A 12217-nucleotide genomic window follows, 5' to 3' on the forward strand; every position below is an offset into this window, starting at 1 on the left:
TAAATAGTCATGCAAATGAGAAAGCGTCGAATTAAATAATTTTCGATGCAGAGGTAACATTATTTATTTTTTCTGGTTTTAATCCCTATTAGAAGCGCTGCGGTACAAAACCTGCTTAAGTCGATATGATAGAATGTAACACGAAAATTGTAAGGGGATCAAGTGATCCCAAAAATGGACACGAATAAGCATTCAATGTCTGGTTTATCCTAGTTTGTCAATGGTTATAATTAGTCAATATCATTATGCTGTGATGCAAAAGTTATCAAAATCGATATGACAGGATGTGACACGAAATGGTAAAGCTTTAGGATTCCACGAGTGTGACAAAAACTGCATCATATGTTAGATTTATTTTTATGTGTATGCAATAGCTCTAGTAATCCAAAGATTTTCTATTTTGAAGATTTAATAGTATTAACATTGTATTAAAAATACTGTAATATTTAATGTAGAAACAAATTCGAATTACGCGCCACGACGCTACACGCCACGTGTTAGTAGCGTCACTTGTGGCAACGTGTTGTACTTTATACAAACTACTGTTCCTGATCGATAACTCGCCTAACATAGCGTCCTCTAAACGCGCGTTGTAGAAAACTGAACGTGTTAAACTGCAGACGAGATCCTTGGTCAATGATTAAACAACTACGATAACGTGACAAATCGCCATTTTAGGAACTAAAATTTGTGAATACAATAACAGGTACGTCTACTTTATTGTTCCTATTTCTTCTATTGCTTTTATTCGATATTCTGTCATAGGAACGCGTTATATCATTCGATTAACATCGTTGCATGAAAAGCTGACGCGACAGCAGCCGGTACTATCTTATTTATAACATACACAAGCAGAGTATATACATGTATATCTACAGACATCACATAAACATACTTATAAATCTTACATTATTAATTACATCATTTGAAAAAATACATAGGATATTTTCAAAGCATTATATAATAATTTTATGAAATATTATATTTGTATGGAATAATTACCTATTTTACATTACCATAAGTGTTTCGATCAACACACTGTATAGTGGTGCCTTTCGTAGAACAAACAAAAACTACTATGAACAACCTACGATTCAATCAAAGTTAAACTGATAGTGAAGGTCAAATTATTAAACAACTTTGTCATTAAAGTTAAATAAATAGTAAAGAAATTTTAGTAACATTATATTAATTAATAACAATTAAAATTTACTGATAATTGATTATCTAAATATCAGAATGTGGTAGTATTCAGGTTATACACTGATAAAATGCTTTGCATTTTGATTGATACAGATTGAATTTAGAAAAAAGTTTGTATCAAAAATATTTCCTTACTGAGGTATAGGTGATTTATATATGAATACGTAGCGCGGGAGCATGTTTAAAAAAATGGTAAGAGATAATGTCAACTAAAATCTTAACTACGTACATACATAAGACTGTAGATCTTTAAGAGAAAATAATTTGCCATTAAATGTAAAGCACTAAATGTTTGTAAAATATTTGTAAAATTGAAGACTCCGCTTTATAGATTTGCAACGTAGTATAACGTTATGTACACAACAATCTTATGCCATACGGAAACGTACGAAGTAAGCCGAATTCTCTCGATCTCTCGCTTCAAATTTATCATTTAACTGTCGACATACCGTGTTGCCATCGATCAGATCTCTTATTGTTCCAACGGATTAAATATCGTACATCAAAGACGTTCGTCTGGATCATCTTTCGAATCTTGTTCAAACATCGACGTCATTTTACATAATAATGTGGGTAATTTACTTTCTTCAGTTTTTTAGTGGAGCATTATTTCTTCTAAATGATATGTTCAAATTTTTGTAAAAAATAAATGTTCATTTATTAAACGTTTGTTAAAGATAATCAAACTGGCACAAGAAGGTAGCACAGTGTCGTTTATTGCCAGTTGAGTACATGGATGAGTAAAGACACAATTTATTGCACCGATAAAAATAGTATCCCGTGATTCATTAAGTTGATATGTTCGTTTAGTAACGTATATATCTATTTTCTTAAATCATCCTGTTCTATAACTTACAATTAGTCATAGAATTTGAAATTAATATGAAAAAAAGATTATCTTTAAAAAATTTTTAAACAAATTTACGATTTCTAGCAGATTAATATGAAAGTTATTAATTTTTAATGTATGAAAATTAATGTATGAGAAATGAATAGTTTTCACTTTATATTTGAAATTGACCGATCATATTTAATTTAGTAATTGTCTTTGTGTAATTTAACTTTGATAAAATGAATCTACGCTTCGTTAACCAATTATCTGGTGACTTTTGGCGAAATGTTTTCACCATTTAGGTCAGATAGAACACGTACTTGCCATCTTTTGTATATAGCATAATTATATTAATGGCGGTGACCTCGTTCATCATTTTCACTAAATATAATTTATTTCTCACGTTTTGGATATATATTCATTCGTGTCGTCGATCCGATGCACAATAGAATAGTTAGGAAATTGATTTTTTCGCTACGGCAGAATTACAAAGCTCTTACTCTTGATCTTTATCTTTTCTATTTCAATAACAAAATAACACTTTTCTCTGTAGAAAACTCATTTTATTGTACTCACTAATATAAACTCACGTGTATATTTGTTTCAGACATGTAACATGGAATCAGAAGAGCAAGTTCCGATCCTGCAACCGGACGAAAAACTTTCCAAAAGACTGAATATTTTAATTGAACAGTTTCGATCGACTTATAATGTCATGCCTTCGTTTTTCGTCAGAGTCCCAGGAAGGTACATTTTCTTAAATTTTATAATTAATTTGTAAGTTAATTGTAAAATCTGTTGCATCTGAACAACGAAATAACGATGAAACAAAGATATTTTATTGCTGTTTCAATAGATAATTATAGAAATAGATAATTATAGAAATATGGAGCTTTCAGTTCTTCAAATAATTGCGGTTATGTTGATCATCTATTCGCAGAGTTAATTTAATTGGCGAGCACATCGATTACTGCGGATATGCTGTTTGTCCGATGGCCATTAAAAGAGATATACTGGTTGCTGTAGCGGTGTCAAAGGATAGTGACATTCATCTCACAAATATGGACCCTAAATACAAATATTTCCAGTGCAGTATGAAAGACGTTAGGTGAGTAAAAATGACTATCAAAAGAAATTTCAATTGATAATCTAACGAGATGTTATGCAAATTCTTGAGATCTTATTTTGTTACATTCTAATGTAATGTGAAAATTTCTGTGAAACATTCCACTAAATTTCCTCAGTTTTTCGTTACTCTTAATTTTTAATGAGAGCAAACAACTTAACATATTACAAGTTGGTAAAGTGTAATTTGCATGCACATGGGTCCACTGACAAGAAATATCGCAAACTTCTATTACGAAAGATAAACTTAATACATCTCAAGCTTTCAAGGGTGTAAGTAATTGGAGTGTTGTGCTATATTCCACTTGCGGAAACAAGATCTAGGATCGAGTTGCAAATTTACCGCTTTTTCCCTTGAGTCTTTCATTTAACGTGAACACCTAAAGAATACTTCAACTAACTAAGAATATATATATACCAAATAGTTCTCTAAAAATTTCCACTCAAATCGATTATTATAAGTTAATATTAAATTAATATATATTATTATAATATATTAGTAAATATTTATAAATTAATTGTTTTCTAAAAACAAAGAAAGCAAGTTATAAATTATATTAAAAGCAAGATTAAATCTCAAATTGATATTTTGATTACGTTCGCGCTCTCATTCCGCTATTGTTTCGCGAATTGTCGGGTGGCCACAGTATAATACAAAATTCCGTACATAGCATCGGAATGCAATTTCACCGTTTTTCGCGATGCATTTCTCGCGAGGACAAAAATAAATGGCATTCAGTCTGACGTGAAATTAATTTGCCGGAAAGGTGGCACAGCTGTGGCAAACGTAGCCGTGTTGGATTAAAGTAAAAATGAAAGATAGAAGACTAAAGTTGGCCACGTAATTTCATTAGCTGCATCGTGTTTAATAACGACGATTGAAAATCCCCGTTCTCCCCGAAGAAATTGCCGCCTAATCGCGATCATTAAACATGCTTGCAGAACGTTCGCTTGTCAATTAATCCGCAGAATTATTATTTAACAGAACACGATTAAAATAAATTTGACGTGATATGACACGAACAGATAACAATAAAATAATAAAGCAGTACTCGAATAAAATTCCCAGAAATTTAAGACGATAATTACATTACAGAAAGTATTCGACAAAGTAAAACAATCAAAGATTTTATTGCAAGTTGAAAGGTAAAAATGATCATACTTTTGGCATTCGTATGATCGATGTATTTCTAAATGATAGCGAACGAATGCATTTGCATACAAAACTATTTGTGGAATGTAACGAGTTCCATAAATCAGTTGAAAGGGATCAGAATACCAGCTGTCTAGACTGTCATTTATTACGCAAGAAATGTTACCGGTTATCTGCAGCTGCTTCTTTGGTATTACGTGTGAAAATGCAATTGTTTAAACAAATTATCATTTTTATAATTCATTAATGATTGGCTTGATGTTTCTCAATAAAATAACAGCAGACTGAGTTACGATATTTTAAGAGAAAATAAAATATTATTTGAAAATGGTGACAAAATCAAATTGACATAAAATTTTTTCCGTAAATCAAGAGACAAATAATTTAAGAAAACGATTTCTGTGATTCATATATATATATATATATATGTGTTATACGATGTACATTACGTATACTTAATTATATATCAAATTATGGAAGAGAATGGTTATAACTTCTCTAATCTTTCTCTGTCGACGCCGGCAGCACAGAAGAGCAATTTCCATATATATGATCTTGATCTTCCTAGAAAGAAAGAAAAATGAAGTTTTTCTTAGTGCTAAAAAATAAAATAATTCCTTCAATTATTGTTTGTTATCTTTTTTATATAAATAAACTGAACATCCGTTTTATTAAATATAATTTATTATTAAAAAAGTTAAAAAATACAAAAAATACTTTTTGTATGTTTAATTTCTAGTGCTTAAATCTTTTACTTTATGCAATTCCCGAATTCTATTAAAATATGAAATCTACTAAATGTTTAATGACATTTAATTACAAGTAGTATTACTCTTAAACTTTCTTAATTAATTGATCTAAATCTAGTAAAAGCAAGTAAATCAAACAATATGTACTAACATTCTGCGTTCCTAGTCTTTATGTTTCTTCATATCATCTTTGTATTGAATTTTTAAAAATAATAAAGTACTATATTAATTCATTTTATTCTAACATATTTTAATACAATCATACAATCTGGTAGTGCAAATACCGGAGAAATATTTATATTGTAATGTTAATGAAATATTAAAGAATTGTTATAATAAAGGTAACATTAAAAAGTCCAGTATAATAATATTATTAAGTAATAATATCTTACTATAAACATATTTCATTTGTAGTTTTATATAAAATTTTTATTATTGATATATAGTAAAAGAACTTCACATGCTTCTTTTTCTGTAAGCTTTTATCTGATTTGAAGAAGAAAAGAAAATAGCTTGAAATAGATGAAGTTATGACATAGCCGCGAAAAGAGAAATAAATTCACATATTCTGCGTAGTGTTTGCATCAGGGACGCCAGTAGTGGTCCAGACTGGTACAAATATTTCCTCTGTGGCGTGAAAGGAGCTCTTGAAGTGATCCCAGAGGAATGCGTACCTTCGGGAATTTTGGCTGCAATTTGGGGTAACATTCCTCCTAATTCTGGTCTCTCGAGTTCTAGCGCGCTAGTTTCTGCCGCTGTTCTTTTGACTGCACACATCAGTCAGGTAAGTACTCCTTTTAGCTATCCAAATTTCTGTGTGATATTTCTGTACATTTGCAAATTACAATCGAATTACTTCATTGATTTAAACGAGTATCATTAAATGTTAAATATTTTGATCAAAAATATAGGCTGTGGTATGGCATGACCCATTTATCAGAACGAAATGAAATTTGGAGGGGGTAGAGAAGAGAAGGAAAGGACTTCGAATATAAAATTTTAGCACGTTTTTATTGATTTTTGAGATATTGATAAAAAAACTTTGGATGTGTAATACATTGTTTGAATTTTTGCATTTTGAAGTAGAGATTAGAAATCGCTTTTTATGAAAATTTTATTTTAATAGTAATTGCACATTAAGAGATAACTCTTGTTTGAAATTTATATATAGAGAAGAGAAATCATTATAATCTATATTTCGCATCCTAAAATGTAAAAAATCTAAAAAGAAACAGAAATCTAATTTGTGCCAAAAAAATGCTATATTAACAAATTCTTTTATTTTAAAATACTTTCGTTAAAAAGGTACAAAACAAATGAGCCATAAAAATATTTCGTATAGTACAGGAGAAAAAACGATCTATGCTTCAAAGCCGAGTATCTCAATTAGTAAAGCTTCGTGATTTAACAGACTGCACGGACTATCTATGTCACGTTCCGAATGCAGCCGTTCCGTTGTGATTAAATCACGTATACACGCACGCAAATGTTATCTCGACGCATTGTCACTGCAGCAGTTTTCCTTATGAAGATAATGGAAAAAGAGAAGATCTCGAACCACCTTTGCACCAGCGATAAGCAAAATCTCATTGTTCTTTTCCCTCGTCGCCACGATGAAGCACCATTCCTTTCTCTTGCTCTTTCTTTCTCTGCCTCTGCCTCCTTTTCTTTATGTCGTGGGGCCTGCAAGATCGATGAGAAAAGTTCTCCGCATCCTAATGTCTCCCTCTCTCTTAGCGGGCCTTCGAGATTATACGTCGAGTGTATCTAAATGGAATGTCTCAAGAATGTCTCATACTTTTCTGTCCATTACCCGCGGTTCCGCTGACGCATAACGTACTTCCGCTTTACATATGACCAACGGAATTCTACGTCACGAAATCGATTCCCTAATATTATCATACGTGGACAATATTGCGAATAGCGGCCGCGTCGGTGGATATTGCGAATTTGATCAACAAAATGAATTACTAGTTCTACGCTGCCAATAACAGAATCCGAATACAATTTGATTTCCGTCGAAGGGGAACCAATTCCTTTTGGTTTCTCTTATCATCTCTGTTTTTCGCTACATCGATCGCACGTTTGCGAAAAGAGACTACTCGTTGGCCGAAAAGTTTATCCAACGTCGCAATTGTTCCAAATTGTTTCGTTCGCCAGAGAGAAAGGTTCTTCCTTTGATTCGATCCTTTCCTTATTTCGAATGTCGATTATCGAGGCGATGAGAATTCTGACAAAACTAAACACCACTAGATCTCATAGTTACTTCGTTTTCTGGTTTATCTGTTATCCTGACATTTCGTGATTCATGGAACTTGTCTTAAAGTTGAAACAAATTTAATTAGCGATCCGTCGCTGCGCAAGTGTGACCAGCAAGAATAGGACAAGTTTGCTTTTCCAGTTGAAACAGTCATGGAATGCTTCGTCGTTCTCGCAGTTAGCAAATTCACTTAAAGGATATTTCCAAAGTTTGGGGATATTTGCTTTCATGTTCTTCTGTGTAACAGTTGTGAATTAAAAACAAACACTACGATAAGGGAAACGTCCGAAAAGGGAAGTACCGCTCAAACTTTGTTGAGTATCAAAACAAGAAATTCGTTTCTGTTGTAGCACCAATTGTCAAAACGTAGATTAGCTACCATCAGCGCTAGCGCCGAGAGATATATCGGCACTCAGGGTGGTGGAATGGATCAAGCGATCGTGTTCCTTGGCAAAGCAGGTAATTGTTTCTTCATTTTCCAAAACAGTTGATAGTTTGATGGTTATTATATAACTTACGGGTACGAATATGTTTATGTTAATACTTGTTAATACCCGCAAAGGTTCTGCAATGCTAATCGAATTCAACCCCTTGCGTGGTACCGACGTCACGTTACCGGAAACCGCAGTGTTCGTAATAGCGCAAAGCCTGGCTTATCACAATAAAGCTTCCACCACGGATTATAATTTAAGAGTTGCGGAATGTCGATTAGCTGCGCAGGTAACACGCTACTTTTTCTACGTGCTATCCTGTATTAATTATCCTGTAAGGTACTTACTTATCGTTAAAAGTAACTAATTTATTCATTGGTATTAATTTAATAATATACAAATTTATTAATTTATTTATTGATTTTATTGATTAACAAACAGAGTCGGTTAAATTACCATGAATCGAATGCTATGAAAATTATCATTATTAATACAAACTAAAATAATTAAATTAACATGAAATAAAATAATTAACACGGCGATAATACAGATGATTACAGAGAAATTGAAGAGGCGTTAGAAAACGTGTTCACTTGATTCATTTATGGGAACGACATTGATGAACACTCAAAGATTCGTTCAAATGTAACTCCAGATTAATTTTGTTTCGATAAGATTTTATTATTTGTTCAACACTCGACTTTAATCGATATGCTACTTTAGATAAATTACTTTTATATAATAATGTCAAAATACTTTTTTGTACATATATTTTCATGTCAGTTCTGTAATTAATGTCTCCAAAAGAAAAGAATGATTTTTTTACATTTGCTAATATTTTTGCGCGAAAACTTTAAAGAAATTTAAATTTTTTTCTAAACGAAAGTAATACATTTTTAGATGATAGCAAGAAAAAGAAATAAAGCTTGGGAACGCGTACAAAGATTAATCGACGTTCAAGAAAGCCTCGGTGTGACTGTAGACGAAATGGTTTCTGTTGTAATAACAGACCTTCACGAAGAGCCATATACTTTAAACGAGGTATGCAGTTGACGTAACGATCATATCAAAATTGTCGATAATGATCATATCAAAATTGTTTTAAACGTTAAGACAGCGTTATTGCCGTTGAAAAAAATATTGCAGAGATAAGATATCGTATCAATTGCTTCTTGTTTTTTAAATTTTAATAATGGTTCGAGTAAATATATTCATCGACTTTTTACTTCAATATCGACAGCCTTGCACGTTTTTTTTTTTTTTTCTAGATTAGCAAAACTCTTGACACGACGAACGAGAAACTTCGAGAAATATCGTTACTGCAGTCCTTTAGCGACGCGCAAACTTTCAAGCTGAGGCAACGCGCCCTCCATGTATATCAAGGTATATCAAAATTATTGCATGCTGATCAGAATCTGTAAAATATTTTTCGTTTTCACTCCCTGGTAAAACTCATTTTGAGAAGATCCTAGAAGAATTTTCCCATGTAAACAAGGTAAACAACGTCTTACGTCGCTATTATTTTCCTCGGAAAAATTCTCACTTGACTTCAATCGCATCTTCAGCAGAATAATTCATACATGCAAATGCTATCGTTATTTACCAAAGAAACAATTTAACACTGTGCAGAAATGCTGAAAGAATTTCAAATACTAGATTTCGTAAGAATTCAGCAGAAAATTCAACCGTTATCTCTTGCAAAGAAACAAACTACTAAAAAAATCAAGCTACTTGTGTTTATCGAGAAATCAAAGATTTTTAGGCTGCTTCCTTGAAAGGAAACAGCATCACGTATTCAACACTCGCATGCATTCCTTTGTAAAGCGATAAATTTCCGCAAGGTCAGTTTATCGATTGTGATACCACCATTTATTCGCAATTAGCTGCGTTTGGTTCAAGCCACAGAAATTATTAATTTGAAAACGTAACGGAAACCGTGTTCAGCATCCATTATTTTGCTCTCACGATCACTTTAAACCTCGCGACAAATTTCTTTTTGAATATCAATAAATAAATCGTTAAATCCGGCTTTTAATTGAATTCTGCGAAATTTCTACTGAAACTAGTTCCACTACGTCGTTACTTTCGTATAAATAATAGCGATGCTTTTTACCGAGCTACTTGAAACAATTGAACTATATACGTTCGCCGCAAATATAGAAGCAGTACCAGTACGAGCTGTACACACATGTACTCTCAATTATGAATGCACACGTACAGTTTAACGTCCACACGTATACATTGTTGGCACGATTATTACACCCTTTTACTGCAATATAACCGAAAATTGCCAGGCTCGATTTGACATGTGACGCTTTTATGAATTTTATAAAGAACGTAACAAACGCGATTGAAATATCGACCCATGGCAATTAGCTGCGTCGTATAAGCATCCAGGATCGATATATCGGCCGGCTAGCAGTTAAATTTCAGTCTATCCATTAATACGAAATTATATTTCATACGCATTTTAGAAGCAGCCAGAGTGGTCAAGTTCTGTCGTATCAGCGAAGAGACCGCCATTACGGAAGATGAAAAATTACGGCAGCTCGGCAACCTGATGTCCAACAGTCATATTAGCCTTAGCAAACTGTACGAGTGCAGCCATCCCAATGTTGACTGGCTGGTTGACAAAGCTATGGCGTGTGGCGCACTTGGAGCAAGACTCACGGGAGCTGGGTAAGTGGAATTTTGTACTCGAGTAACAGTTGCGTCACGTGCCAGTTAATTAAACTTTAACGTATAGAGTGGTAAATGCTATACATTTTGTACGCGTGGCGTTTGAATTGAACGATCAAAGGGAACGAAACCGAGAAGATACATCAACGTTACATGTTCAATTTATGAACTAGGAATCGAGTTACGTACATCTAAATGAATATATTTTATAACTTGGACATGAAATTTTCATCGAAACTTCATGTTCTCTACAATGATTTTGAGATTCTTTTATTTAGCACTAATTGCTTCTACTCCTTTGATTTTGTTCAACCGACTAACATTCACGAAAAGATTGTGGATGTTAGTCGGTTACCTTAGAACTCTGCCAATTACGATTTTCCTCTGCAGTCTTCATTTTTCCCAATGAAAATGAAAATATAATCAAATATTTAAGAGAAGACAAATTCAAAAACCTGAACGAAAGAATGGTGTCGTTTTACGAAGGAAGTGCGATGAATTTCTTTATGTAGAATAGAGTATTTAAATAACTTTGAAAATATATTACGCTTTTATCCATTATAAAAAAGAAGTTCTCTTCTGTGTGCATTTTACATGAAACATCTTTTTTAATATCTTATCCTTATAAAAAAAAAGGATATAAACTTTTGATGAAAATATAAACTTACTGTATTGAATGTATACTTCGATAAAAAAAAAAAGAAGATCGATCTATGGGTGTGTTTACCAGCATAGAGTATATCCAAGAAATTATTTTTATTACACCATAACACGCAATCTATGCGCTTGTAAGCACTTCAATATCGCTAACTATATTTTAGACTACCTACAAAATCATTGATTGTCAAAAACGTGGCATCTCTTGATTTGATTTCGTCGATACGAACTTCATCACATATATTATAAAATACAGGGTAAAATTAATAAAATGACACGGTCTAATAATTTTATTCTATATAGGTGGGGCGGTTGCATAGTGGCTATCGTAACGAAAGACAAGGTTTGGCAATTTGTGGATACACTGAAAATAGAGATTGTTCATTCTGGAATAAAAGACAGATTCCAGTTCGGCGATCTGGTCTTCCCAATGAAACCGAACCAGGGAGCTGCAATTTATATGACCTAGTTTTGCATTTGTATGTAAACCCACTTTCATTTTGCATTTTGTAAATCATCGACCAATCTATTATTATTACCATTGTCAATAATTACCATTTGTTATGATATCATATCTAATGTGTGACGGTGAACGAGAATTGAATTTTGTCGCACGTTCCTTCTCTTGCCTATTCAAAGTCTGAGAGGAGATTGTAGCTCGATTGAGATTGAGAACTCGGAACGTTTCAGATTGACACAAATGGAATGCGAAAATCGTATTCACTGTCAGGGTAAATTTGTGTCTAATGTAGCGTACGCGAGCAGCTCTTGCTGCTTATATCGATTATAATCTGTGGTGCCTTTATGTTACAGTTAAGGATTTATAAAGAGTTACATGAAATATAAAAACCGATCATTATACAAATGTCTAGCGTGTCTTTAAAAAAATTTCCTTATAAAATGGCATCTTTCCTCTGATCATGAAACCATTCTCTCAATTACTCATGATTAAATGCCGAGGGGATATCTGCTGTCATTCAAAACTGATCTACGATCGGTTACACGAAAGGAATGAAGCAGAAAATTAAGGATTTGGTAGGCTTCCCTCAGAAGCTTCTCCATTTCCAAGGACTGGTCTCGTTGGCCGGGAGATCTAGTAGTCATTAACGATCAACATCGAAACTACGT

At 32.9% G+C, this 12217-nt stretch overlaps 1 protein-coding gene across 2 annotated transcripts; it reads left to right on the forward strand.

The window, feature by feature from the left end:
* Positions 1 to 584: 584 nt before the first annotated feature.
* On the forward strand, positions 585 to 11954 carry LOC122529995 (N-acetylgalactosamine kinase-like). Of its 2 annotated transcripts, none has more exons than XM_043656592.1 (10): positions 585 to 706; positions 2643 to 2782; positions 2976 to 3143; positions 5639 to 5846; positions 7673 to 7781; positions 7885 to 8042; positions 8654 to 8794; positions 9022 to 9136; positions 10228 to 10432; positions 11393 to 11954. In XM_043656592.1, the coding sequence occupies exons 2-10, from the start codon at positions 2652 to 2654 to the stop codon at positions 11556 to 11558; spliced, it is 1401 nt and encodes a 466-aa protein (XP_043512527.1). In that variant the 5' UTR covers positions 585 to 706; positions 2643 to 2651; the 3' UTR covers positions 11559 to 11954. The 2 variants fall into 2 exon arrangements, with proteins under 2 accessions (XP_043512527.1, XP_043512526.1); XM_043656591.1 differs by lacking the exon at positions 585 to 706 and adding an exon at positions 1709 to 1776.
* Positions 11955 to 12217: the final 263 nt, after the last annotated feature.

This window comes from Frieseomelitta varia, unplaced genomic scaffold (assembly GCF_011392965.1).
Source record: "Frieseomelitta varia isolate USP_RPSP 00005682 unplaced genomic scaffold, Fvar_1.2 scaffold_318, whole genome shotgun sequence".
Taxonomy (NCBI): domain Eukaryota; kingdom Metazoa; phylum Arthropoda; class Insecta; order Hymenoptera; family Apidae; genus Frieseomelitta; species Frieseomelitta varia.

Bases quoted from the DNA above. Each gene is read 5' to 3' on its own strand.
- LOC122529995 (XM_043656591.1), top strand. The intron at 8,795-9,021 runs GTATGCAGTTGA...TTTTTTTTCTAG, and splicing joins AGCCATATACTTTAAACGAG to ATTAGCAAAACTCTTGACAC. The intron at 10,433-11,392 runs GTAAGTGGAATT...TATTCTATATAG, and splicing joins GCAAGACTCACGGGAGCTGG to GTGGGGCGGTTGCATAGTGG.